This window comes from Acartia tonsa, chromosome 2 (genome assembly GCF_053477335.1).
Source record: "Acartia tonsa isolate MP-2025a chromosome 2, ASM5347733v1, whole genome shotgun sequence".
In the NCBI taxonomy this organism is placed as follows: Eukaryota; Metazoa; Arthropoda; class Copepoda; order Calanoida; family Acartiidae; genus Acartia; species Acartia tonsa.
Genome location: NC_137261.1, coordinates 17,074,672 through 17,101,538, shown reverse-complemented (window position 1 = coordinate 17,101,538; position 26,867 = coordinate 17,074,672). Strand labels below are relative to the sequence as shown.

At 31.6% G+C, this 26,867-nt stretch overlaps 1 protein-coding gene across 1 annotated transcript in view; it reads left to right on the top strand.

The window, feature by feature from the left end:
• The window catches only part of LOC145312411 (uncharacterized), a 122,736-nt gene that overhangs the window by 43,947 nt on the left and 51,922 nt on the right, over positions 1 to 26,867 (top strand). Inside the window, exons 10-17 of the mRNA XM_080151647.1 lie at positions 391 to 460; positions 789 to 876; positions 2,834 to 2,919; positions 4,049 to 4,075; positions 4,858 to 4,894; positions 6,950 to 7,060; positions 17,342 to 17,406; positions 26,227 to 26,269. Coding sequence (XP_080007773.1) covers positions 391 to 460; positions 789 to 876; positions 2,834 to 2,919; positions 4,049 to 4,075; positions 4,858 to 4,894; positions 6,950 to 7,060; positions 17,342 to 17,406; positions 26,227 to 26,269 — 527 coding nt within the window. The remainder of the gene's footprint in view (positions 1 to 390; positions 461 to 788; positions 877 to 2,833; positions 2,920 to 4,048; positions 4,076 to 4,857; positions 4,895 to 6,949; positions 7,061 to 17,341; positions 17,407 to 26,226; positions 26,270 to 26,867) is intronic.

Genomic DNA, 26,867 nt, shown 5'->3' with positions numbered 1-26,867 from the left:
TATAATTATCCTATTATATAAAGTAGTAAGGGTTTTTGTCTGAAGCTTAAGATCTCAATAGTACTGAACCAGATTAGGTTCTATATTTTAGGTCAGCTTTACATAGATCATGTGATGGTTTTAGGCCATTGTATTTTCAGATTTAATTCTTGGGATGGATTTGGGCTATTTTTCTAGCTCCTCTTGGCTTCTTAGAATTCATACAGAGTCCCTGGTAGGTAGGTGCGTAGTCGCTGGTTAATAACAAAAATAGCACCAATAGATTTTTGCGAACATGTTTTTTAAGTTTTTATGGCGCTTAGTTTATAACCCTGTATAGAATTTTCACCAAAAGTACTATTAAACAAACCCTCATTATGAAATAGCTGCGCTACTAAAATTATGATTTAGGCATTCTACAATATGACAATAACGAGCAGGTTATTCTGGAGCCTAAACTTATTGCCAGACAATATCTCAGGTGAATTTTATTCAAGTTTAAACAATTATGTAGGGCTCGGCAGCCGCGCGTCCGCCGTATGTAGGTCTCATAATTTACATTTAAAATTCAGATGGATATCCAAAACTTTAACTTATCTCTCAGAATTTAATTTTTTGAACAAAAATGGGTTTAATTTTAATGAAACAAGGGTGACAATATCCAAAATTAGGATCAAGTAAGTTATAGAGGAGTTTTCAGCACTTCTCATTGGAACAAGGAATTTTCAGCTTTCAATCAGACATACACACATATAGACATCCTATTGCTTTTACATAAGGATGATAAGAAATATTGTTTTTACTTGCAGAACTTGGTTTTTCCTGGACCTGCTGAGCTCTCTTCCTTTGGATTATGTTTTCTTGTTTCTCGACTACAATGTTCAACCCGAGGAGTCGGTAAGTTGTCAGGGAGGGAGGGGACATTGGGGTGATTGTTACACTAGTCCCCAAAGTTTTACAATAACGTTTTCTTATTTTGGGTACTTTAATTGAACTTATATTAATTGGTTGATATTATATTTATTAAGTTGAGTGTTTGAACTTTTCAACCGCTATCTGTAAACTACAGAAGGGTAATTAAGTGCATTATCATTGGAAATGTGCATTAACCCTTAACGGTCGGGGGGGGGGGGGGCGTTGAACGCCCCCCCATCCGGTTTTTTCTATCTCATTTTCTGTGTGTGAAAGATAAAGAGCCCAAACTGCTTGACTTTTTAAGTATGGGTATGACACATAAGTGAGAGTTAGAATTTTTTGAATATCTCCATCCTGGCGGGCACAGGATGCCAGCAAACCTGGCAGGGTCATCCAGGTAAAGAACAAAAATTTGTTTTTGACTTAAACAAAGCATTTTATCTTACCAAAATACTCAAATATCCTCTAGTAGTACATCCTCATATTAAATACAGGTGTTCAAGTCAATTTCAGGTTCCAGGTATGATCCTGCAGGTCCTGATCCTCCAAGTCTCCAGAAATCTTTAAAATGCTGCTGTGGCCGCAAATTTTGACTTAGAGACTTCAAATTTTAAACTTAAGCTTTTCTTACATGTCTACATAATGTATTAAAATTTCATAAAGATCCGCCGCCGTTTTCCCGCCGACCGCCGACTGCGGCGGCTGGCAGCTGCCAAGTACAGCTGCGGCCGCTGAAACTTATGTTTTGATATTTCAATTATAAAATTTAAATAAAAATAAACATTTTCTGCAAAAAAAAATTCTTCTAGCTTTAAAAATAAAAAAATTACAGCCGTTTGACATTTTTAAGTAAAAAAGGACCTAAAAACAAAGGTTGTTAAATAAAAGGGTGAAGGAAGCGGAAATTGACCTTGACTTACTTAAGGTCGGAAATTCACCATAACACAGGGGACTTGCACAAAAAATTTTAGCCCTCTAATAGGAACTGAGATAATGAGGGGGGGCGTTGAACGCCCCCCCCCCCGACTGATTAAGGTGCGGCAAGGGGCCCGACTGTTAAGGGTTAATTTATCGGACATTGCCTTATCCCTTTAAATCCCTTATAAGTTGCACAATGTTCTTTTTTTATTCCTATTTAGAGAAATTGCACGTTAAAAAAAGTTTCAGAGTGCTTTACCTCAAAGTTTCTATTGAGCACAGAACCCCACCATTTAAAAAATAAATTCAGAATTATTTCCATTGTCCTTTCCCACCCAACATGAAGAAAAACTGATTATAAATTTTGGCCTTAACCATGCACAGAAGCATATTAAATGAAAATGCATTTATCTAATATTGGAAAAAAAAGCTTGCCAGAAAAATAATTATAATTTATAATGAATGCATGTTTCCCAGATATTCTGAAATGCAAATTTGTTTTGTTGTTTTATGGATATTAATTAATCAATATGATCAATTTAGTGTACAAAATGTACAATATCTGCCAATATTTATCTAGGCAAATTGAATTTTTTGCAGGATTTATGTAGAGGGACGCCCAAGCTTTTTATTTTGAGGGGGGTAAATGAGAGTTTTCAAAGGTTTGAAGAGGGTAAACTAATGTATTTTAAAAATTTGAGGGGGGGGGAATTTAGGGTTTCAAAGTTTGAGGGGGTGAACACCCCTTTACCCCCACCCTGTGATGTCTATGATCAATAGAAAAATTTAAAAATTTTATAGGGTTTAAAACAAACAGAAGTTTTAATAATGAAATCACAGTAGTCTGTTAGTCAGTGGTTTTGTTTTCTCGATTTTTTCGACTGCTATTCAAGACAAAAGGCCGAAACTTCTTGTCAACATTCCAATCGTTATGGAGCATAATTAACTATTAAACATCCATGGCGGTCAAACTGCTTTTTAGCAGGTTTTGGGCTATTTTTATTATAATACGTATATTTAGACTGGAGAGCAAGATATAGAGAGGAATCTAACTATTCTCCAAACAACCAGAGCTCTTAGGATTCTCAGACTTGCTAAGCTTCTCAGGAAAGTTAAACAAAATAAAATTATATAAAATAAACTTTAAAAAAATTAAAACATCCAGAAAAGCGAAGCTCTGAAATCAGATGCTAGGACAAATGAACATTAACAGTTGTCAACGCTTAATTTGCAGAGTATTAAAGTATATTATAAATTATTATAAGTCTAAACAAAATTCTACATTAATTTGTTACAATGTTGTTGGAATATAGGACACAGGTTAAGGACATACTTACTTTTTTTCTTGAAAATTTAATTGCTTTGCTTATAACATTGTACTTTGTTGTTCTAGGAATCATTATGAAAAAAATCAGTTCAATAGAATAATTATGTAATTTAAAAAGATATTGTTAAAAAGGTTTTTAAAATAACATATTTTTAAAATACCTGCGGACTTTCTGGTATTGATTTCAGATTTTTTCTAAATCGTACCTAGTTCTTACAAGAATTATCATTCAAATTAAGAAATTAATAATATTGCTTTGCTACTTTTGAATGGTATCCTCCTTGTGAAAGTAATTGTATTTTAGCTAAATTAATTGAATAATTTAAAGTAAATAGAACCAAGCTAGCCTGAAAAATTGCTGTTTTTACAAGAGATTTAATCAAGTCAGTTTAATGATTAATGAAGATACTTAGAAAATACCTTTCCAGACTAAATAGGTTATTAGCCAGAAATAAGAATTTTCTATCATAAGGGTCGGTCCGTCCGTACATAACGGATTGGTTTTATGGTTAATTTAGGTATGTTAAAATTGTCGTATCGATTTCAAACTTTGTATGATAATTCTGTAACACACAGGTACGATTCAGAAAGTGAAACAATTCTCTGTGTGCTATCATAAAGGAAATATGCTGGTTTTTAACTTTTTCGACAATTTTTGTATGATCAACTTATCTGATTTTTTTTCGAACAAGGATTCCTAGGAAAACAAAGTAATAGATATCAAGCGAAGCATCTCTTTAATCAGCTCCCAAAATTTAAGTTTGTCCTGTATCTATTTTTCAGATTATACAATTTTATAAAGTTTTGACACTTGTATGTCCCATCGTTTTATTTGAGATCTTCGTCTTTTATGAATGTGGTCATCCTTGTTAAAATATATTTATGTTTAAACTATTTGTGTATGTACAGTTTGCTGAGGTTACTTCGTCTCTCCAGGCAATGGATATATAATTTCTTGGATATTGCACCAGATATTCGTTTACCCTAATAATATGTACTTCCAGCTGGGTAAAATAACGATACATCAGTAACTTTACAAAGTGTCTCAAAAATCACCCACGTGACGTCATAAAGAAGAGGAAGATGAGAGGAGAATTGGGAAAGAAAACCCCTAAAAAGATGTGGATAATCCCTTATTTTTATGACGTCACATGGCTGATTTTTGAAACACTTTGTAATCTAAACCCCTCCTACTGGAAGAACGAATTGACTAATAAATGATAACTACAGAAGCAACTATAGACGTCCAAGGTGGGGAGAAAAGGAGTGATTAATATCCCCCTTGAAACTTTAAAGACTCTTTATTTATGCACTTCTAAAGTTTTTAAAAATAAATTACATTACCTCCCCCAAACCATCGAAACCCCTATTTTACCCCTCTCAAAATAAAAGCTTCAACGTTTCTACTAGCAGATAAACATACAATTGATTACCCATTTTTCTCCCAATTTCCGAAGTTGTACGACAGATAACCCAACTATTGCTGAAAGGGAAAACAAAGCTATTTTATACATTCAAAACTTTAATTTTTTAAATTTTGATTTTTTTTTCGTGAAAGTTTGAAGCTTTTTTAGCAAATGGTAAATATTGAGATAGGATGAGGGTGACACGTACAAAATCGAGAACAAAGATTCAGCTGGTCTACTGGCTACCTATATTTTTCTACAAAATTTCCTCTATCATAATATCCACGTATATATTATATCCATTCTCTCTAGACTTGTCAGATATGTCGGACAATGGGAAGAAGTTATGGTAAGTCTTCACTCTCTTCAATTTAACTTCAAATAATTAATTTATAACAACTTATACTTAAACTGTCAAGGTAATGATCAGGGCTCGGCACCCGCGACAAAGCCTCAAATTTAAACCCGTTGGGATGCTCTAAAAAATTAAAGAGAGGTAATGCTATTTTTTGGTCAGGTTTACATTTCCAACTGAATTTTAAAATTTTAAAAGATTAATTTTCCTGAGGATTACAGACGGCTGACGCGCAGCTGCCGAGCTCTGGTAAAGACTAGGGGACACGAATATTTATAGAATATATATAAAGAGACAATTATGGAATTGCTTGCTTTGGCTATTTGTGAACCTATTTAATACTTTTTGCAATATTAAATTCTATTTCATAATATGGAAACTTTTGGAATGGTATATAAATTTAACAACACAATACTAAGTTTAATTTCAAATCTGTCAAGGGGCTGCTGAATAGTTTTACTAAGTTTAATAAGATATAAAACTTTATCTACTTTTACTTTATAATATTTACATGTATTTATTTTGAGCACAAGGCATTTTAGACAAATTTGACAATTTCACCAAATTTCACATAACTGAGATTGTTAAAATGTATGTTTTTTAACCTTAAATAAGCAATGCATGATTTTGGGACCAAAGAATTAAAAATCTAGCAAAGATTTTATATGACTGAAAGGTATTATAATCTACTGTACATTTTGCATATACTTGTCATGTCTAGCTTTAAGCCAGCTATACATACATACTGGAAAGGATTAGTTATCTTGATAATATGCATAGCATATTACATGATTTGTATTGATCATTGTGATTTTGACTGTTTGAAGCTAAAAAACAATCTTTAAAAGTTGAAAGCAATAGTGTCAACTGGATTAGAAACGGTTCTTAACCATGCAGAAAATTTTCGCAGATATTTTTCCACGAATAATGAAATTTGATTTTCTTTTTACTAGCTGCGGAAATCTTTCTGTATTTTTTTACTCAAGATAACTAATCCCTCTCTCAACACAAATCTTAGTCCAAAACATTGTATAAAAGTTTGACATGTACCAAAATATATACAACAACAAAAGTTAAGCAGAAAAGCATACAATTGGTTTTTCTTTTAGATTTTCCAAAAGAAAAAAAAATAGTTATTTATTGCATCGTATTATAGACAGTTTTCATCGGATTTAAATGAAAACTGATATGATTTTATCTTATTATCCGTGGCAAATTGTCTCCCATACGATGCTATAGATAATTTTTCAGTATAACTGAGAACCGGTTCTAATCCAGCGGATATTAATCGGTTTCGATGCAACTCTAGAAAATAATATCTTTTATTTTAGCAATAAAATGAAGAAAAGGTTAAAAAATGTGCAAAAGCCAATTGGAATGTTTTTACTGCCTATTTTTTGCCTGGATTTCAATTGCCTCTGGCAGCTAGTGGATAGTAAAAACTTGCCTCCCGGAGTTTTAGAATTAACATTATGAAGTGTATACAAAACTGCAGAAAAAATCTTTGAACAAAATAGCATAACAAATTCTAGTTACTAATTTTTTTTTTCAGTTGTGACGCTTGTTTTATCATAACATACTCAACTACTAATGGTTGGGTCAAGTACATTTCATGGTGAAATATAGCTGGTTAAGATTTTTACAATTTTTACCAGCAGTAAAAAAAGGTTACTGGCTACCAGGAGTAATCTTAGGTTCCTGTTAGCCGGCAACCTACAAATATTCCATGTTACCAGCAGTAAATTAAGGTTACTGGCTAACAGGAGTAATCTTAGGTTCCTGTTAGCTGGCAACTTACAAATATTCCATGTTACCAGCAGTAAATTAAGGTTACTTGCTACCAGGAGTAATCTTAGGTTCCTGTTAGATGGCAACCTACAAATGTTCCATGTTACCAGCAGCAAATAAATGTTACTGGCTACCAGGAGTAATCTTAGGTTCCTGTTAGTTGGCAACCTGCAAATATTCCACGTTACCAGCAGTAAATTACTGGCTAACAGGAGTTTTATTTACTAATGTAACTGTATGGTTACATAATATTTGGTTTAGATCATGCAAAACTCGCGGAATAAGACACAGAAACGGCGAGGTGAGAAACGGTCTGGCTCGGGAGTGGATGTCAGCGAGTACAACCAACACTCGAAAAGCTTCATCTCGAAGGTTGAGTTTCACAGTTTTTGCTTTTTAATAATTTTTTTCTTATCCTTTTAGCGCATTTAGAGTTTCAAAATCAGACATTTTATTACATTTTTACACTAATCAATTACTAAATAAAGCTTAAGATTATTATTATTTATTAATTATTATACTAGAACCTAAATAAGTGATATTTAAAAAAGGAAAAATTTTGACCAGAGACTACAAGAATATTTTCTTTTTAGTAGCGAAGCTACTATATAATTAGAGTCGGTCCGTCCATTTAATCATTCTTATTCTTCTGATTCTGATAATGATTCTTAGAACAAAAAGGTACACTATTATAAGCGAATTTACGCAATTATGCATCATGTAAAGTTTTGTTAAGACTTACAAATTAATGTTCTGCTAATTAGATTATGACACTCTACAAGAGGTATTGTTCGTTTGTCCTTCCTTCTGACTTTAGAGCTTCGCTTTTATGGATGTTGCAATCCTTGTTAAACAATATATTTAGGTTATTAACCCTTGGTAGTTTCATTCGTTAATGATCTTTTAGAGGGGTAATAAGGAAATGTTAGAAAATATCAGGAAGGGAGGGTTCTATAATACTAGTCCCCAAAGTTTTATAATAACGTTATTTGTTGGCTTCAACTTTGGGGACTTTTGTTGAATTTTGATTGGTTGTTTTATGAAGTGAGTGCTCAAACGTTTCAACTTCCATTTTTAATGTACAGAAGGGGTAATTTTGTGTATAGTTTAATACGTATATAAATTTATCAGTCATTGTCTCAATCCTTTAAATCCCTGGAAAAAGTACAACAACGCCTATGTTTGTTGTTTATTATAAATAAATCTTATTCAGTTATCTGCAATATAACTTAACTAGCGGCTTCGCCCCTAGCCTCTAGGGGCTTTTCCCCAAGAGGTTTGATCAACCTAATTTTCGTATGTTAGATCTAAAAGAAAAAGTTAAAAAAAAATTATTTTTTTTTGGGGGGGGGATTATTTTTCATTTTTTGGGGGGTTTGGGGTGTCCCACCCCCCAAGAAAATAGCTTAAAACCATCACAGGACCAGAAGGTATATTCCCTGAAGAGTAGAGCCCAATCGGTTCAGTGGTTACTGAGATCTTAAGCTTCAGACGGACAGACAGACGGACAGACGGACAGACGGACAGACAGACGGACAGACAGACGGACAGACATCGTTCTACTTTGTATTATAGATTATAGGATATTCCAACTATATAGGAAATGATAACAATCAATCACATTTACATGATGTTTTCGTTAAGAATTAATATACAATTAATTGACTCTTTAGTATTTTAATTTTTGTTTTGCAACATTGTATGTTGTACATATATAAGAAATTTTATGCCAATCTTTAGCTATCTTTAGTAAGATATATAAGTTTTCCGGAATTTTAAAGTTAGAGGGAGATTTGAAATCTGCATCAAATTTTGAGGATTATTTATAAAATTCGTTTTTTCTATAATTCTTTATCTAAAAGCGGAAATGCAATTTAAGTTGATTAATTTTGGCATCTGTGATTGGTGGATTTAAAAAATCTGCGCTCTGATTGGATGGCGTACATCATTCAACCAATTAGAGCGCAGGTAGTTTAAAATCCACCTATCCTATTGGTCAAAATTAATTAACTTAAAATGCATTTCCGCTTTTAGATAAAGAATTATACAAAAACGAAATTTTATAAAAAATCCTTAAAATTTGATGCAGATTTCAAATCTCCCCCTAACATTAAAATTCCGGAAAACTTATATATCTTAATCTTTAGTATACCTATGGTAAAAAAAACTTAATCTAGACTGTAAAGGAGAACCATATCGGTCCAGCAGTTAGCGAGATCCTTCCTGTTACTTAAATACAAAGATTTAAAAAGTAAAAGTTTTCGATTCTAAAAAGAAATGAAAGAATAATTTGTGCTTAAGATAAAATTATTGCAAGAAAGGCCAAATAAAAGAAGAAACAAATAAACATATGTTTCTAGTAAGTACAAATCTTAATAATATCCATGCAATTTCATTTGGCTACCAAATCTACCCCTCCCCCCCCCCTCCCACCTATTTTCCACAACCTTTAATGCTGTGTAGAATGCAGCACAAAGGGGCAATAGGCTGTTTATTACACTAGTCCCCAAAGTTTTATTGGAAACTTTTAAAGAATTTTGATTGATTGGCTCTTAAGTTAAATGTTCAAAAGTTTCATCCAATAAAGATAATCTACAGAATGTATTTTGTGTATTATCATTGGGGATATACATCAACTTATCAGCCATTGTCTTATCCCTCAGATCCCTTAGTATGCAGTCATAATATCGTTATGTCGATAATATGTCAGCCTATGGCATGTCGGTATTATGTCAGCCTCGACCACTTTTCTTTGAAACATAGAGTCGATATAAAAAAAAAAAAAAATTGCAGTTTGAAAAAATACTATTTTTTTTTTGGGGGGGGGGGGTGGCAACTCAGGGGAGGGTTATTTTGTCTACACTATCAAATGTAAAGGAAAGTGGGCCCAATAACATATATCTGTCCTTGACATACCTCCCCCCCCCCTGACTTCCTACCGGAAACTACTACCAACATGGAACATGGAAGATGCATCTTGTCTCATATTTTACCCAGGGAGGGAGGGGACATTGGGCTGTTTATTACACTAGTTCCCAATGTTTAAAGTAAAGTTTTCTTATTCGTTAGCTTAGCAACTTTGGGGACTTTTATTGAATTTTGATTTGTTGCTTTATTGAGTGTCTAACTATTTTAACCACTAATTGCAATCTACAAAAGGGTTAATTTTGTGTATCAACAAAATGGGGGATGTATTTGATTTATTAGAACTTGTCTTATCCCTTAAGATCCCTAAATTACCATATTTTCCCAACATGCATTACTCTGTCAAAAATTATATTTTTTTCAGGGATCTAAAGGGATAAGACAATGGTTGATAGATTGATCAATTACTTTTATAGAGTGTCAAATTTTAATTGGCAGAACATTAATTTTTTAGGTCTAAAATAGATTTTACATAAATTTGTTACAAAATGCTTTCAATTTAAGGATTTGATTAAAGAGATGCCTCGATTATAACATGTATCCTATTGTCCTAGGAATCATTCTTACAAAATTTAGATAAATTGGATAATTATATCACTCAAAAGGTTATACCTAACTGTTATAGGAAGCATCATGCAAAGTTTGAAATCGATAGGACAATTCTAACATGTTTACTTTTACGAAAATAGCTACTGACAAAAGGATGAAACGACCCTAATTATAGAAAGGGTTCTCTTCTATTAAATATTTAAAAAAGAAAACAATTTTTAAATATATTTTAAGTAGGTCAAAGTGATCCCAATTTCGGAGACAATATCTTTAAGTCAACCAACAGTAATAAATGAACACAGCTACTATAAGATCTACTCACTAAGTTTGTAGAAGCGATGCTCTTCCTTTTTTTTAAAGATGTACGTCTGTATGTTTGTCTGTCTGAAATATATTAACGGAAACGTTGTTTTCTCGGCTCTTATTAAGAGTAGATTATTAAAAATGTTGTGAATTTTTCCATATAAGCATATAGGCCCGTCCGTCCGTATCGGTTAGATATTTTTGTTAATTTAGAATTTCCCTATCACCAGAGTTATTGTTCGTTTGTTCTTCTTTCTGATTTTAGTGCTTCGTTTTTATGGAGGTTGTCATCCTTGTTTGTTCTTATTCAATGATAAACCATGTATCTATTGATGCGTTAACTCAGGAAAGGAGGGAACATTGGACACAATAAAAACTGTCCCGAATTTGTATTAATTTTGAGGAACACAACTCCAGTGACGTCATATTTTCTTTCCCGAAAAAGGGAAGGGGGGAAGAAAATCTCTTCAAAAGAGATGGGGAAAACCCCCTTTTCTCCCATCTCTTTTTTCTTCCCCCTTCCCTTTTTTTTCTTTCCCCCTTCCCTTTTTCGGGAAAGAAAAATATGACGTAACTGGAGTCGTGTTCCTCAAAATTAATACAAATTCGGGACAGTTTTTATTGTGTCGAACATTGGGCTGTTTATTAAACTAGTCCCGAAAGTTTTATGGTTATGTTTTAATATTCGTTGACTTAACAACATTTATTGATTGGTTGGTTCATTAATTTGAGTGTAAAAGCGTTTAAACAGCTGATTTTATCTACAAAATTTTGTGTCTCTTGTTTTGGGATTTACATCAATTTATCGGCCATTGTCTTATCCCTTTAGATCCCTTGATAAAGTTGGCCCCAAGTGGTTTTCTATTCTAGTTGGCAGACAACACAATTTACTCTACAGTTGCAACAGGCAGTGCCAGCCGCTGAACTTATAAGCTGCGGCTATAAAACGCGAACAGTTTCTTATAAAAAGTATTGTTTCATTAAAAATATCATATAAAAATACAAAAAAATGTTTTAATAACTTTTTTATTGGTTTATATTAATCAAATAAAAACATTTTCTTGATGATTTGAATACTTAGAGTAAAGTAACAGGTTCTGTGTGTGTGTGTTTATCTGCACCAAAGGATCTCGCTAACTGCTGAATCGATATTGTTCTTTTTATTGTGTATCTTTTTATAGGTCATGGTAAGATTTATAACTATATTGGGGGAGGGTACAACAACCCTCAAAAAAATAACTAATGGCTGGGTCAAATTCAACCCCCTTTTACCTCAAGTGCCTCTGGAGGCCTCTAGGGGCGACGGTGATTGTTGATGAAAAATTTACATAACTATTATTATAATATAGTACATCTGACAGACATAAGTCACTTTTTATGTAAGAAATGGCGGATGGAACATTGACTGCACACAAATATCCCTAAATAATAATATTATCATGCAGGGCTTGGCAGCCGCAAAAATCCTCAAATTTAAACCCGTTTGGATGCATTGAAAAATTAATTAGAAGAGATGGATTGCCATATTTGGGTCAGATTTAGACTTTAGGCTGATTTTTAAACTCGTAAAAAGGTTGATTTGCCTGAGGCTTACTTGCGGCTGAGGCGCAGCTGCCGAGCCTCGAATATTATGCATCAATAATAATAGAATTATGTATATATCAGTCAGGGATCTAAAGGAATAAGCCAATGGCCAATAATTTATGTACATCCTCAATAATTTTACACAAAATTACCCCTTCTTTAGATTACAATTGGAGTTGAAAAGGTTTGGACACTAATTTTAATGAACCAAACAACCACAATTTTTAAAAAGTCTCTAAAGTTGTGGAGACAACGAATAAGAAAAAGATATCATAAAATCTTGGGGACTAGTGTAATAAATAGCCCAATGTCCCCTCCCTCCTTGCATATGACAGAAAAGTATATTTGTCTTCACCTCGCAACAACAGTTTTTCAAGCTTAGGCTTTGTTTGCTTGTTTATCTCTGGCGTGTTTCAGTTTTTATTTAAGCTACTCTATAATTCACTTTGTCTGTCCGTCAGTCAGTCCGTCTGTAACACAATGGAGAAAATGTAATTTACTAGGCTGCTATTGAGATTGTTTGCAAAAAAAAAATCAGTAAAGATCCTTAACCCTTTACAGTCGGGCCCCTTGCCGCACCTTAATCGGTCGGGGGGGGGGGGGGGCGTTCAACGCCCCCCCTAATTATCTCAGTTCCTATTACAGCTAGAGGGCTAAATTTTTTTGTGCAAGTCCCCTGTTTGATAATGAATCTCCGACCTTTTATAAGTCTAAGTCAATTTTTGCTTCCTTCACCCTTTTATTTAACAACCTTTGTTTTTAGGTCTTTTTTATTTAAAAATTTCAAACGGCTGTAATTTTTTTATTTTTGAAGCTAGAAGAAAAATTTTTTTTCAGAAAATGTTTATCTTTATGTAAATTTTACATTAGAAATATCAAAATATAAATTTCAGCGGCCGCAGCTGTACTTGGCAGCTGCCAGCCGCCGCAGTCGGCGGTCGGCGGGAAAACGGCGGCAGATCTTCATGAAATTTTGATACGTTATGTAGACATGTAAGAAAAGCTTAAGTTTAAAATTTGAAGTTTCTAAGTCAAAAATTGCGGCCACAGGAGCCTTTTAAAGATTTCTGGAGACCTGGAGGATCAGGACCTGCAGGATCATACCTGGAACCTGAAAGTGACTTGAACACCTGTATTTCATATAAGGATGTACTACTAGAGGATTTTTTAGTATTTTGGTTTGATAAAATGTTTTGTTTTAGTCAAAAAAATATCTTTGCTCTTTACCTGGATGACCCTGCCAGGTTTGCTGGCATCCTGTGCCCGCCAGGATAGAGATATTCAAAAAATTCCAACTCTCAGTTATGTGTCATACCCATACTTAAAAAGTCAAGCAGTTTGGGCTCTTTATCTTTCACACACAGAAAATGAGATAGAAAAAACCGGATGGGGGGGCGTTCAACGCCCCCCCCCCGACCGTTAAGGGTTAAGGGTCCTAGGACAAACGCAGGAGTCCCAAACGTCGGAGTGGAAACTTAACCTAGCCTAACCTATTTTAAACTATCTTATAGGGTTTTAAATACCTTATTTGTATGTTATTATCTTAAATTAACTTAAACTGTAAAGAAATACTTAAATAAATTAACATTTTAACACTCCTGCGTTTGTACACTCCGACGTTTGGGACTCAAGCGTTTGTCCTGGAACCTCCTTAAGATGTAAGCGCATCTAGTCTATACATTATTTTGTCTGCCTGTATGTTGGTCTTGCTCTAAAAGTCACAAACCTCATTCTTTAAAGGTTTCGTGATTTACTTTCAGTTATTGCATATTCTCTATCTTTCTTTGATATAATTATTGAACAGCTGATCTTTAACTTACTTTGTCAGTTTGTCCATTCCATAAATTTTGTTGTGCTTAACTACTTATTTATTTCTTATGTCTTTTCGACCGTACAAAGTAATTTATCAAACAAAATTTATAAACATCTAATTTTTGGAGGGGACAGAATTACTGTTTTAGAGAAATAGAGAATATTTATTCATCGCACCGTATTATAGACAGCTTTCCGCAGATATTAAATGAAAAAGTATAAGATTAAAACCAGTTTTGTTAGACCCGTGTGGTCGGAGGACCGAGATAACAATAAAGGTATTGATTTTCTGATTTTTATTTTGTAATTCTAGGAAAATTGTTTGTAATACCATGCTATACATAACTTTTCGGTACTGGAAAAAATAAATATTAAATGTTTTTTATTGGATATTTAAGATTTTATAGACCATTCTATTCTAAAAGTATCCTTATACCTAGCTTTTGTTAAGAAACTGTTAAAAAAACTGAAGGAACTTTGTAAAACCAGACATACTTATGATTTATTTGTTTTTGTCCAAAAATGTGTGTAAAAAAAAGTTTGTTTGTTTATAAGGGTCGAGAAAGAGTGCTTCTGTGTATGTATGTGTGTGTGTGCATGTGTGTATGTGTGTTTGTGTGTGTATGTGTGTGTGTAAATAAGTGTGTGTGTAATTGTATGTATGTGTGTGTGTGAGTGATTTTCTATAGAGATTGTTTACTAAGTCTATGTAAGGAATAAATTCTCCTATATAAAAGATCAACATGTTTTTCAATAATAATTTCAGTCTAGGTTTTTTCATTTATAACATATTATTCTCGGTGATAAAATAAGAAATATAAAGTATCATCCGATTATTTAAAGTAGTATGTTTTTTTTGTATAGTGCATTCGATATGAATATTCCAACATACATTAGTAACAATCAAAGCTATCCTTTATGGATAGAAGTATTTTTGAATCGACTCTAAATGTAGAAAAGCTCTGTTGAGAATTAGAATAAATAAAAAATTAATTATACATATAAAAGTGACTTGAATTAAAATTTTAATCAACATTTAATTTTTATTTAATTCTGTATAATGTTAATTTTGATAAGACTCTATTGAAATTTTCTTAATTATATTGTACTTGTTTTGAGAAAATTTGAATGTGAGTATATTATTCTAGAAAGGTCTTTTATGTTAAATCTTGTTCATCAGATACTTTTAGATATCATAAAAAATTTATTTTTGTTAAGAAACTTTTAATTTCGGTAATATTATATTAAAATTTGTCTAAAGATTTAAATGATATGATTTCTTAATGATTAAGAAATTAATCTAGTTATTTGTTATACTTAGGTTGGACAGGTAAGAAGATAACATCCACCCACCAAATTCATTTAAACAATTAAATTTAAATATGTTTCTTAAGAAAAAAGTTAAGAATAAGCTTTTTCACATTTAAAGAAGAAATTTTGAGTATAGTCCCTTTCGTGGCAACGCACCTTAAGGGGCGATTTTTCGTATTTTTCACAGTAGATTTTCTCCTATTTCTAGCCCCTGCGGGGGGCTCTAACCCCGCGTGGCCAATTGCCTAACCCTGTGGGGCAATTACCTAACCCAATATAACCTAACCTAACCTAAAATAACCTATAAAATAATATTTGCCACGAAAGGGACTATTCCCGAAATTTTAATCCAAAGGCACAATGAAAATAAATAATAATAATGAAAATAAAGGTGAAATGTTAAATCAAAGACAAGGAGAAGTTATTAGCATAAGATTAGGACAAACCCACGGACAAATTCTAAAATCCACGTATTCTATATATACCCATTTGGATTAGTTAAGGTTTAAATAATGTCGTAAGTTTAAATTTGTTTACAATTATGAGCAGTTTAACTTTAGTAAAGTGTTTGATGTCATTTTCAAGCAAGGCGATGAAAATTGATACACTGCCATAAATTTACTATTTAAATAGTAGGGAGAGAAATTCAGTGGCGTGCGGAAGGGGAGGTGTCCCATTAAAATTGAGACTGGTAAGGTCTGACTTTTTTTCATCCCCTAATGCCCCCCCCCCCCCTGGTAAATGGTAAACTGGACTAATGATACTGCACATAACATAAACAAACTTCAGAGCATGATTTCAGGCTTCTAGTGTCATATATAGTTTTTCTGATCGATAAAGTAAATTTGCTAATTTTCAAAATAAACGGGCGTATAGAATAATTATTTATCGCATCGTATTATAGACAGCTAACCGCGGATATTAAAAAAAAGATTATAAGATTAAAACTAGTTTTGTTTGCCACAAAAGGCCGGTGGCAGGGCTAACAAAACTGGAAAAAAATTATAATTTAATTTTAGAATTCGTGTAAAATTATCTGTAATACGATGCTATACATGATATTTAAGCATAGCTGAGAACCGGTTTTAACCCACCCCGATATTAATAATCCACACTAGAAAAGTTTGTGTGCTTTTGAAAATTTGTTACTTTATTAATTAGAAATGTTATTTGAACATATCTTAAATTAAGATAACAAAACAAACTGCATGTTCGTATGCTTTTCAAAGCTTAGATCGAAGCTTAAGATGTCTTATGAGGTTAAGTATTATCTTATATAAAAAAATAACTATTAAAAAGCATAACATAAATGCATAAAACCAAAAGCAAAAGGTTAAAAAATATTATTTTTTGACTTTTTAACGAAAATGTATTTATACATTAACCTATTTAAAATTTTCCCCTATTTTGTCAAGTTAGAACACTACGAGAGGTGAAAAATTAATCCTTAATATTAGAATGTCATTATTTCTCAAATATTTTGCAAAAAGTTTACCACATTTTTTTCCACAATGAGCATTTGACGAAAAAGTTTTTGATCCTGTTAAAATGTTATTAGGTTAATTTTAGAAGAAAAAAGGTTGATATTCTTAAAAGCACTAAAATTCACATACAAAGCGCTTTTCACCCTTTGAAAAAATTAAACTTATATTTAGTTTTAAAAAAAGAATAAAGTCTAAATAATTAAATTTAATCTAAAGAAAACTTTCAAACTATTTAGGACACTTTCTTTTCTTGGAAAATGTCAATTTTATTGATTTTCTAATGCAATCAACAGCAAAAAACGATGGAATAGTAGTTATTTATCGCATCGTATTATAGACAGCTTTCCGCGGATATTAAATGAAAATTATAAGATTAAAACCAGTTTTGAGAGCTCCAGGGGGGCCGAAGGTCCGATATAATAAAACTGGTGTTAATTTTGTGATTTTCTTTTTATATCCTTGGAAAATTATTTTTAATACGATGCCATACATGATTTTTCCAACTTAAAACCGATTTTAATTCAGCGGATATTAATCGGTTTTGAAGCAATACTGGAAAATGTTTTTTTCCTTGTTCCTAATACTTGTTCCTCTGTTCCTCTACTTGTTAGCCTCGGTGGGAGGATCACCCCCCCCCCCCGATAACTCCTCCCTCTTCCTTTATTTGATTGTTTTTATGTTTTAGGTGATGAGCTCCATTGGAATTTTTATGAGGATATTCAACTTGATCTGTATGATGCTTCTCATAGGAATTCACAACTTTTTACAAAAACAAGGATGACAACATCCATAAAAGCACAGCTCTAAAATCATAAGAAAGGGCAAATGAACATTAACACTAGTAGAGTGTAGAAACTTAAAAATCAGAACATTAATTTGTATGTCCAAACAACGTTAAGAGCCAACTGTAGAAAAGCTTCGCTTTTAAAAACACGATGAAAGAATACGAGGATGACAATATCCAAAAGTAGCGAAGGATGTAAATATGAACAAAACTAAATCTTGAGAAAGGGGGATCGTTACTTTAGTCAGCTACAATTTTCACTTTAGTAGAGTACATGAAAATCTGGTGTAAGATCCAAGTAATAATATATCCATTGTTACTCATTATGATAATTTGTTTCTTTTTACTGATGTCATTTGCAATATTTAAATTTAAATCATCAGTCACTATTTTCTAAATTTTAAATAAAAATACTGACAAAATAGTAATTGATGTATAAAATTAATGATTAAATAAATTGAGAATTGAATACAAGGCTGAATATTGTTGGTAGAACATTGAGAATATAATAAAATTTATGATAAACAACGAAATATTGAAAAATTGGCTTGAGTTTTATTTCTCTAGCTGGAGTTGGATTTCCATCTGACTATCATGCAATATCAAACTAAGCCATGTGCCGGATATCCTATAATATAAAGTAATAAGCTTTTTTGTTTGTAGCGAAGGATCTCGCTAACCACTGAACCAATATGGTTCTCTCTTAGAGCGAAGCTTTGTATAGGCCCTGAGATGGTTTTAGGCTATTCTATTTTTATAAATAAGTCTAGGTATGGTTTTAAGCTATTTTTATGCCATTATTTAGCCCTTCGAATATGGAGCCCCTAGATGCTAGGGGCGCAGCCGCTAGTACTATTATATAAAGTAGTAAGGATTTTTGTCTGAAGCTTAATAATTCAATCATTACTAAACATATTGGGTTCTCTAATTTAGGTATGATTCACATTGGTACTATGATGGTTTTAAGCTATTTTTTAGCCCCTAGGTGCTAGGGGCGTAGCCGCTAAATTCTCTTAATTAAATGAGCAAAATTTGATTTAAAAATATGTTTTTAGTAAATGTTTTTGTTTTACATGTAAAGGATATTTTTATTACTTTCAATTGTTTTATTTAATTTAAACACTAGTTAGAAGATTTTTCGAAATCAATTAATATCCACTGGATTTGAATCGGTTCTCAGTCATACTGAAAATTCATCGTATTACTATTCGCGAATAATACAATGCGTTACATATATAAATAACTATGCTAATATGCAAAATTTCTAGATTTATTTTAATTCACAATTTATACTTAACACCCACATAAAATTTCTTTCCTATTGCAAAAAAACCTAATAGTTATTTATCGCATCGTGTTATAGCCAGCTTTCCGTGGATATTAAGATAAAAATTCTGAATATTTATATTTTATTTTTCGCTACAACACTGAATTTTTGACCAGCTGATTCCATCATAAAGAAATTTGATGTAAACAAGAAGACAAAGTCAGACAAATAGACATAATATATCTAGATGCTCCATCTGAGCACAAAATGATTCAAATTTGAAAAAGAATTTATTTAAGACAAAAACCATTGTTTATGCATTCAAGCGATGAATTTTTTCAAGGATATAATTTTTAGAAAGTTAACTTTATTTCTAAGGAATTCAACTATCCATAGCTAAATTATTATAGCTTTTGTAAGGTCCTTTACACTATATCAGGAAATAAACTTATACACGATAATTTAATTAATAAATAACTAGCATCAAAGCTTTATCTTTAGAAATTCGATTAATTATAACAGACTCATTATGCAAACGAAATGAAATTTTCTAAAACTTTAACTAAAATCTGTACTCATTTTCAACCAATATTATAGATGGGTTGTTCTTCAACTGTTATACTATTGGCTGATTTATAGATTATGTCTCTATATAGATTATCTCTATAGCCAGACCTATGAAAGCACTGTTTGGCTTACATAAATGGAAACTAGATCATTGATTTTTTTGCACTACGAAAAAATTAAGTTTTAGAAAATAAAAAGGGAAAAATGGTAATTTAGAAAACCCCTAATATAATTGTATTATTCACAATAGATTAAAAAATATAATTCTTAATAATCATTCTTTTTTTTGAATTTGCCATAAAAATAAGTAAAAAAATTGTTTATCGTCTTAAAATATAAAAAATATCAGTTTTTCCATGGCTTCGAAACCGATTAATATCCGCTGGATTAGAACCTGTTCTCAGCCATACTAAAAAAGTATTATAGTATCGTATTACAGACAACAAAAAAACTGGTTTTAATGTTAAAATTTTTCATTTTAATATCCATGGAAACTTGGAAAGCTGTCCCTAATACGATGCTAGAATGAATGATTTGTTATCATTATTTGTGAGATAACTAAAATTGTAGAGAAGCTGCTTCTTTCAAATCTTAAGCTAAGCCTTAGAATTATTTTCTCATTTTTGTGTGTTTTACAAACCTCAGGCAAACAAATGGTAATTTCCCACAGTTATGGAATCTCAACGACAAAGATTTTTTTATCCAATCTTGACAAGTGAGGTATTTTTGGAAAGAGGAATATATATAGAAAACGCCTATGAAAATTAGAAAATCCGCAGAAATCATATTTGCAAGTTATTTGCAAAAATCTGCAATGTTAATTTGCAAAATTAATTTCATGCCTTAAATGACTTATTTAAAAAGAAATCTTTTTATGAAATGTGTTTATCTATAAGTTTAGAACATAATTAAGGCAAAAAAAATTTCTTTAGTGTTACTTTTTTCACCTTATATATGAAAAAAGCAGTTTCTCACATTTTATGATAAAAAAAGGTATAGGAACAAAAAATATGTTTTTTCTTGATGTAAACACAATAATTGGCATAAAATCTATCATCCTAAATGTAAAAATCAGATATAGAATCCTTTTTAGAGCAAAAATAGTGCAAAAAGTAACCAAGACATTTTTGCAAAGTATGAAAATCTGAAGAAAATAGTTCTTTTTGATTTTGATATACATATAAGATAAATGTATATAAAATTAGTGATCAAAAACTATAAAACAAGTTAAAACTTTTTCAATCCTATCATTGATTAAAATGCACTTTTAGGTTTACTTATTACCAAAGTAGCACATAAAAACTCTTTTTATTAAGTTATTAAACAAAATAAATTCAAATAAAAAATTAGGCGTTTTTTATAATGCAGTAGACCATTTTGTAGTTGGTTTTTTGGCATTTATTTTGTTTAATTACATCATAAAAAGAGTTTTTATGCACTACTTTGGTAATTCTTAAACCGAAAAGTGCAATTTAATCAATGACAGTGTTGAAAAAACTTATAACATGTTTTATAATTTTTGATCACTAATTTTATATACATTTATCTGATATGTATATCAAAAGCAAAAAGAACTATTTTCTTCAGATTTTCATACTTTGCAAAAATGTCTTGGTTACTTTTTGCACTATATTAGCTCTAAAAAGGATTCTATATCTGATTTTTACATTTAGGATGATAGATTTTATGCCAATTATTGTGTTTACATCAAGAAAAATCATATTTTTTGTTCCTATACCTTATTTTATCATAAAATGTGAGAAACTGCTTTTTTCATATATAAGGTGAAAAAAGTAACACTAAAGAAATTTTTTTTGCCCTAAGTATGTTCTAAACTTATAATTAAACACATTTCATATAAAGATTTTTTCTAAATAAGTCATTTAAGGCATGAAATAAATTTTACAAATTAGCATTGCAGATTTTTGCAAATAACTTGCAAATATGATTTCTGCAGATTTTCTAATTTTCATAGGCGTTTTCTATATATATTCCTCTTTCCAAAAATACCTCACTTGTCAAGATTGGATAAAAAAATCTTTGTCGTTGAGATTCCATAACTGTGTTCCCCTAAATCGCATTTGAATCACTAAAAGCTTTATCAAAAATATAGTTTTGGTGCTTATATAAGTTAGTTTAAGTAATATAGTTATTTACCGCATTGCATTTATAGACAGCTTTCAACTAAAATTAAAGCTAATAAAAAATAAATTAAAGTATCAAAACCAGTTTTGTTTGCCCTGAGGGGCCAAAGGATCGAGCTAACAAAACAGGTATTTTTCTTATGATTTTTATTTAATTTTCGTGAAAAATTGTCTGTAATACGATTCTATACATAATTTTTCAGTATGGCTGAGAACCAGCAGATATTGAATTGGTTTCGAAGCCATTCTGGAAACATATTTTTATTTTATGAATAATTAAATATTATGAGGGTGTTAAAGAGGTCCACTAACAAGTATTGGTGAAAGCATCAAACTAACAAATTGTGGGCCAAGCCAAATGGTTCCAATTACAAGAAGAGTATTAATCAAACAAGATAACATCCATCCACCAATCCAGGGATGGAGGGAGGGGACAACGGTTTACAAATAATATTGCCTCACAAAAATTTGATTTCGTTACCTACAATCTTGAGTAAAATAAAATATTAGTTGGACTGTTTAAAGTAACAGTGTTCAAGCATTTTCGAAATGATTTTAATCTAATTATCGGGTAATTTTGTTTATAGTAATTGTGCGGTACGACAATTTATAAATCGTTGTCCTATCCCTTAAGATCCCTGACACCAACAAGTTTCTCACAAATACCCACTTTTTCTGTTCATTCCAATCTTTCTTTTTTAAAACACAAATTTAGATATTTAATAGTTATTTATCTCATCGTATTATAAACAGCTTTCCACGGATATAAAATTGCATCTCGGGGCTAAAATAAATGGTTTTAATCTTATAATTGTATATTTTTATATTCATAGAAAACCGGATATAATACTATGCTATACATAATTTTTCAGTATGCCGAGAACTAGCTCTAATCCACCGGATATTAATGGGTTTCGAAGCGACACTGGAAAAAGATAAATAAAAAAGACAAAAACTACATTTATTAGTATAAAGACTTTTATAGTACAAAGTAAACAAATGCCTGTCCGTCTGACTCTTAAGATCTCGGTAACTGCTGAACATTTTGTAGTCTACTCTTCAGGGAATATGGCTACTGGTCCTATTGAACAAAGTTTTATGCCTGTATAAGCTTAAGATTTTAATAAAGCTTTTAGGCTATTATTTTAGTAGATTTAACATTTGGAATGGTTATATGCTATTTTCAGCTACGAATACTGAGCACTTAAACAATTAGATGAAGTTACATTTTTTTGGAAATCTTCAAATATGTTTGGGAACAAGGGCCATTATCGTAGCCTAGTCTAGTTATAATACTAAATAGCTTAATGTCTGTCCGCCCCTTAAGATCTTGGTAACCACTGAACCGATTGGATTCTATTCTACAGGGAATATACCTACTGGTCCTGTGGTGGTTTTAGGCTATTTTTTTCGTTTATGGGTAAGTTATTGCCATAAAACTACTGCTAGCAGCACCAGTAGTATTTAATTTTTTTTTAAATTACATCTTGAGGCCAAGACCCTAGAGGCAAGGGGCGAAGCCGCTGGTTAATATAAAAACGTTACAAAATAAGTATTTCTTTTCTCAATAACCTTAAAATTTTAGTTAATGAAGTTTCAAGTATGAGTGAAAGGGTTGATTGGGAGATATCGTTATTTTAGCCAGCTGTGAGCATCACTTTATAAAATTACACGAAAATATGATGCAACATCCAAGTAATAATAATGTATCGAATAGATATGATATTTTATAAGATACGACTCCTTACATGCATTATGAAACTAGTATTATGCAGCTTGACTCTTACACATTAATATTAAAACTTTGAGTATTTATTGGCAAAGTAAATGTAATTGCAGCAGATAATAATAGCAAGGTTACATATCATCATATTAAATAATATTTATTATATTTTACCAATAGGAAAATATGTATTTTCGTAATCGATTTATTATTATTACTTGCATGTTGCACCAAAGTACTCTAAAGTGATGCTCACAGCTGGCTAAAAACTATACCCCCATCCATTCAATTAATCATATCCCCTCTCCTCCTACTGGATGAACATTGAATGTGGTCAATATTAGCAACCTAAATTGACGACATAATTTACCCTGTTAAAATATCTACGTATTCTATATCCATTAAGCAGACTTGACTGCTATTCTTAACAAGAATTATTAAATCTAATTATTTATTTTTTTGTCAATGAGTATAAGTATTCATTGATAATTGTTTTATTATTATTTAGGTTCTACTTGACATTGTTTTCTTTGTTTGTTTTTTCTTTAATTCATCTGTAATTTTAATGTATGGTTGTTACCCTTTGTATAAAGGTCAAAAAGATGAAGACTGATCTTATAAATTAAGTATGGGTATACTGTGTCAGGAAGATAGGATAAGGTAATAATGTTTATTTTGTAAATTCATTGATTATTTATTGAATTTTTTTTTGGAGGGGGGAGAGGTTATTATATTTTTATTTGTGGAGGAAGGTGTAAAATGGCACTCAAAGCCGTTCGCATTCCACCCCTCCCCCAAACTAAGTTGATGTACAGTTTTTACGGATGTGAAAATTAAACATTTAGATAAATACTTTACAAAGATATGCTACCTACCAATAAGTTTCCATAGTATAATAATCTTATATGGTATTTAAATTAGAAACATATATTAGATGTATAATTAGTTTTAAGGGTTTAATTTTAATTAACCTTTCCTTATCTCCCTGTGTGTCTATAGATGTGTGAATGATGAAGAAACTATTTGGCAGCTATATTATGAATATGGGTATATACCATAGATAATTATAGACTGACATCCATGTAGAAACTATTTGGCAGCTGTATTATGAATATGGATATATACCATAGATAATTATAGACTGACATACATATAGACACTAATTGGCAGCTATATTATGAATATGGGTATATACCATATATAATTATAGACTGACATACATGTAGGAAGGAAGAATAGAACGGCCAAACGGTGGAAAGTATTGATTAGGCTTCAACAAAATTTTAACCGACAAATAATCTGGAAAATCCTTTACTCAAGAAAAAACACTTATCTCGCAGTGCACATAAATGTTTAAAAAGAAATGTTTTTTTCTTCAGTGAAGCTTTCTCTGTGTATTATTGGATCTTGGCTATTCCAGATTATTTTTATGTATTCTTAGGCCGCTTAACGCAGTGAGCTGGCATGACATGTACGTTCAACCGTATGCCAGCTAGCGGCCTTTAAAGTTCATAGATTTATGGAAAAAGTATCATAGTTACTCTACTTATTTTTCTATGGCAAATGCATTAAGTATCACTAGGACTGTATATATGCATACATTTCTTTATATACGAGAAGTCAGGAAGGGGGGGATAATTGTATTTAAATGATGTTGCCTCCAAAGTTTACATTGGTAAGCTTTAAAAATTAGATTGTACAAAGTACAAGTGTCCTAAATTTTCCATAATTTTAATTTACATAAAGGGTAATTTTGTTTATCACAATTAGGAGTTCATTGTCTCATCCCTTAAGATACCGGATTGGAAGCAGCAAAAAAAGTCTGACTCTAGAAAATTATTCATTACAAAATTTAAGTATCGAACTTAAATAAAGGTTTAAATTTTAATTGTATAGTTAACCTCATATAAAAGTAATAGGATGTTTGTAAGTCTGTATTTATGTATAGACGATTATTTTGATTGCTTTACACTTTTTAGATTCCCTGAGAAATGGAATTTTTTTTAAAGATACCCAGGGATGGGGGACATTGGCCTGTTTATTACACTAAAGTTCTATTATAAAATTTTCCTATGCGTTGGCTCAACAACTTTGGGGACTTTAATTGAATTTTGGTTGGTTGGATCATTAAGTTGAGTGTCCAAACGTTTCAACCACTAATTGTAATTTACAGGAGGATTAATTTTGTGTATCATCATTGGAGATGTACATTATTATTGGCCATTGTCCTATCTTATATACCTTAATAAGGGTTATGGATGTTTTCTAAAAAACTGCTGAATGTGTAAGACAAGTAATCTCAACTAATCCTCAAAGTACAATATTGTAGTAATTTTTAAGAAGTTTTTTTTTGGGTTCGAGTCTCTGCTCAAACAACATCATAACTAAAGATGCTAGATGCTGTTATATCAGGCAAATGGCCAATAATTCATCGCAAAAAAGTTCAACAAATAAATGTTTAAGAATATATGTATAAACCATACAACTAAATGCCTTAAGTGGGGGAGAACCTTTTCGTCTGCTAGCAAATTATTTTTAGTTTAATTTTAGCTGTGTTTATATTTCCGACGCTATTAGCTGATTGTAAAGACCAAATAAAAAATCTGGATAAGGTCCCCTCCCTGCGGGCAGACTTACATACAGCTCATGCCCCCTCTATTCTTTTACTTTAATGTTATACATAAAGACGCAATTATTATTGTTCATAGTTATGAATATCAGATAAAGGTCGTGCAATCAATGGGTTGGTTGTCTGTTAAGTGTAGCATTAACTCAATTGAATTTAATAAAATTTTGGGTTTAGCTATCCTTATGGGTCATCTACTAAAACGATGGATATACGTTGAAATATTTTGACAGGGGAAAATGTATCGTCAATTTAGCTTGCTAATATGGACTTGATTTATCGGTCAGGTGGGAGGGAATGGAGTAAAGAAAGGTTGGGGGTATCACTATCGCTATTTTAGACAGCTATAAGCATCACTGAGTAAAATACATGGAAATCTGGTGCAACATCCAAGTAATATTATATCGATAAGAAAATGTAATTGAATAAGTTTGTAAAAAGTGTGAATTGTTGTGTAGGCCACTGGTCCGGCTGTCTGCAGTTTCTGGTTCCTATGCTACAGGTAAAGTTTAGTTTAAGGGCCAAAAAATATAGAATTATAATATTAGATATGGAGAGAGATGATATATGGCAGCTTATTTGACTAGTCCTCAAAGTTTTATAATAAGAATTTTAGGGACTTTTCAAAATTCTAATTGTTTGGTTCATTAAGTCAAGTTTCCAAACGTTTCAATTTATAGAAGGCTTATTATTGTGTATCATCATTGGGGATGGAGATCAATTTATAGGCCAATATCTTATCCCTTTAGAACCCTAAATATTAGGTTTCTATCTTTTGTATGACTTGAAGATATTGGACAATGATATAACGAACATATGAAAGTACGAGCTCTTCATTTGAGAAAGCCAATAGAAATAAAATGTTTACAGTTGTAGTAAAAGTCCCAAGGCTCGGCAGCCGCGCGCCAGCAGGCTGTTATACTTAGGGATATCGACCCTTTATACATTTTAAAAAATATATTTGGAAGTCTAAACCTGTCCCAAATATGGCAACATTAAAAAAATTCCAAGCATCCAAATGGGATTTAATTTGAAGTTTATGCGCGGCTAAGGCACGGCTGCCGAGCCTTGACAGTAAAACCTTTACAACCTAACAGATT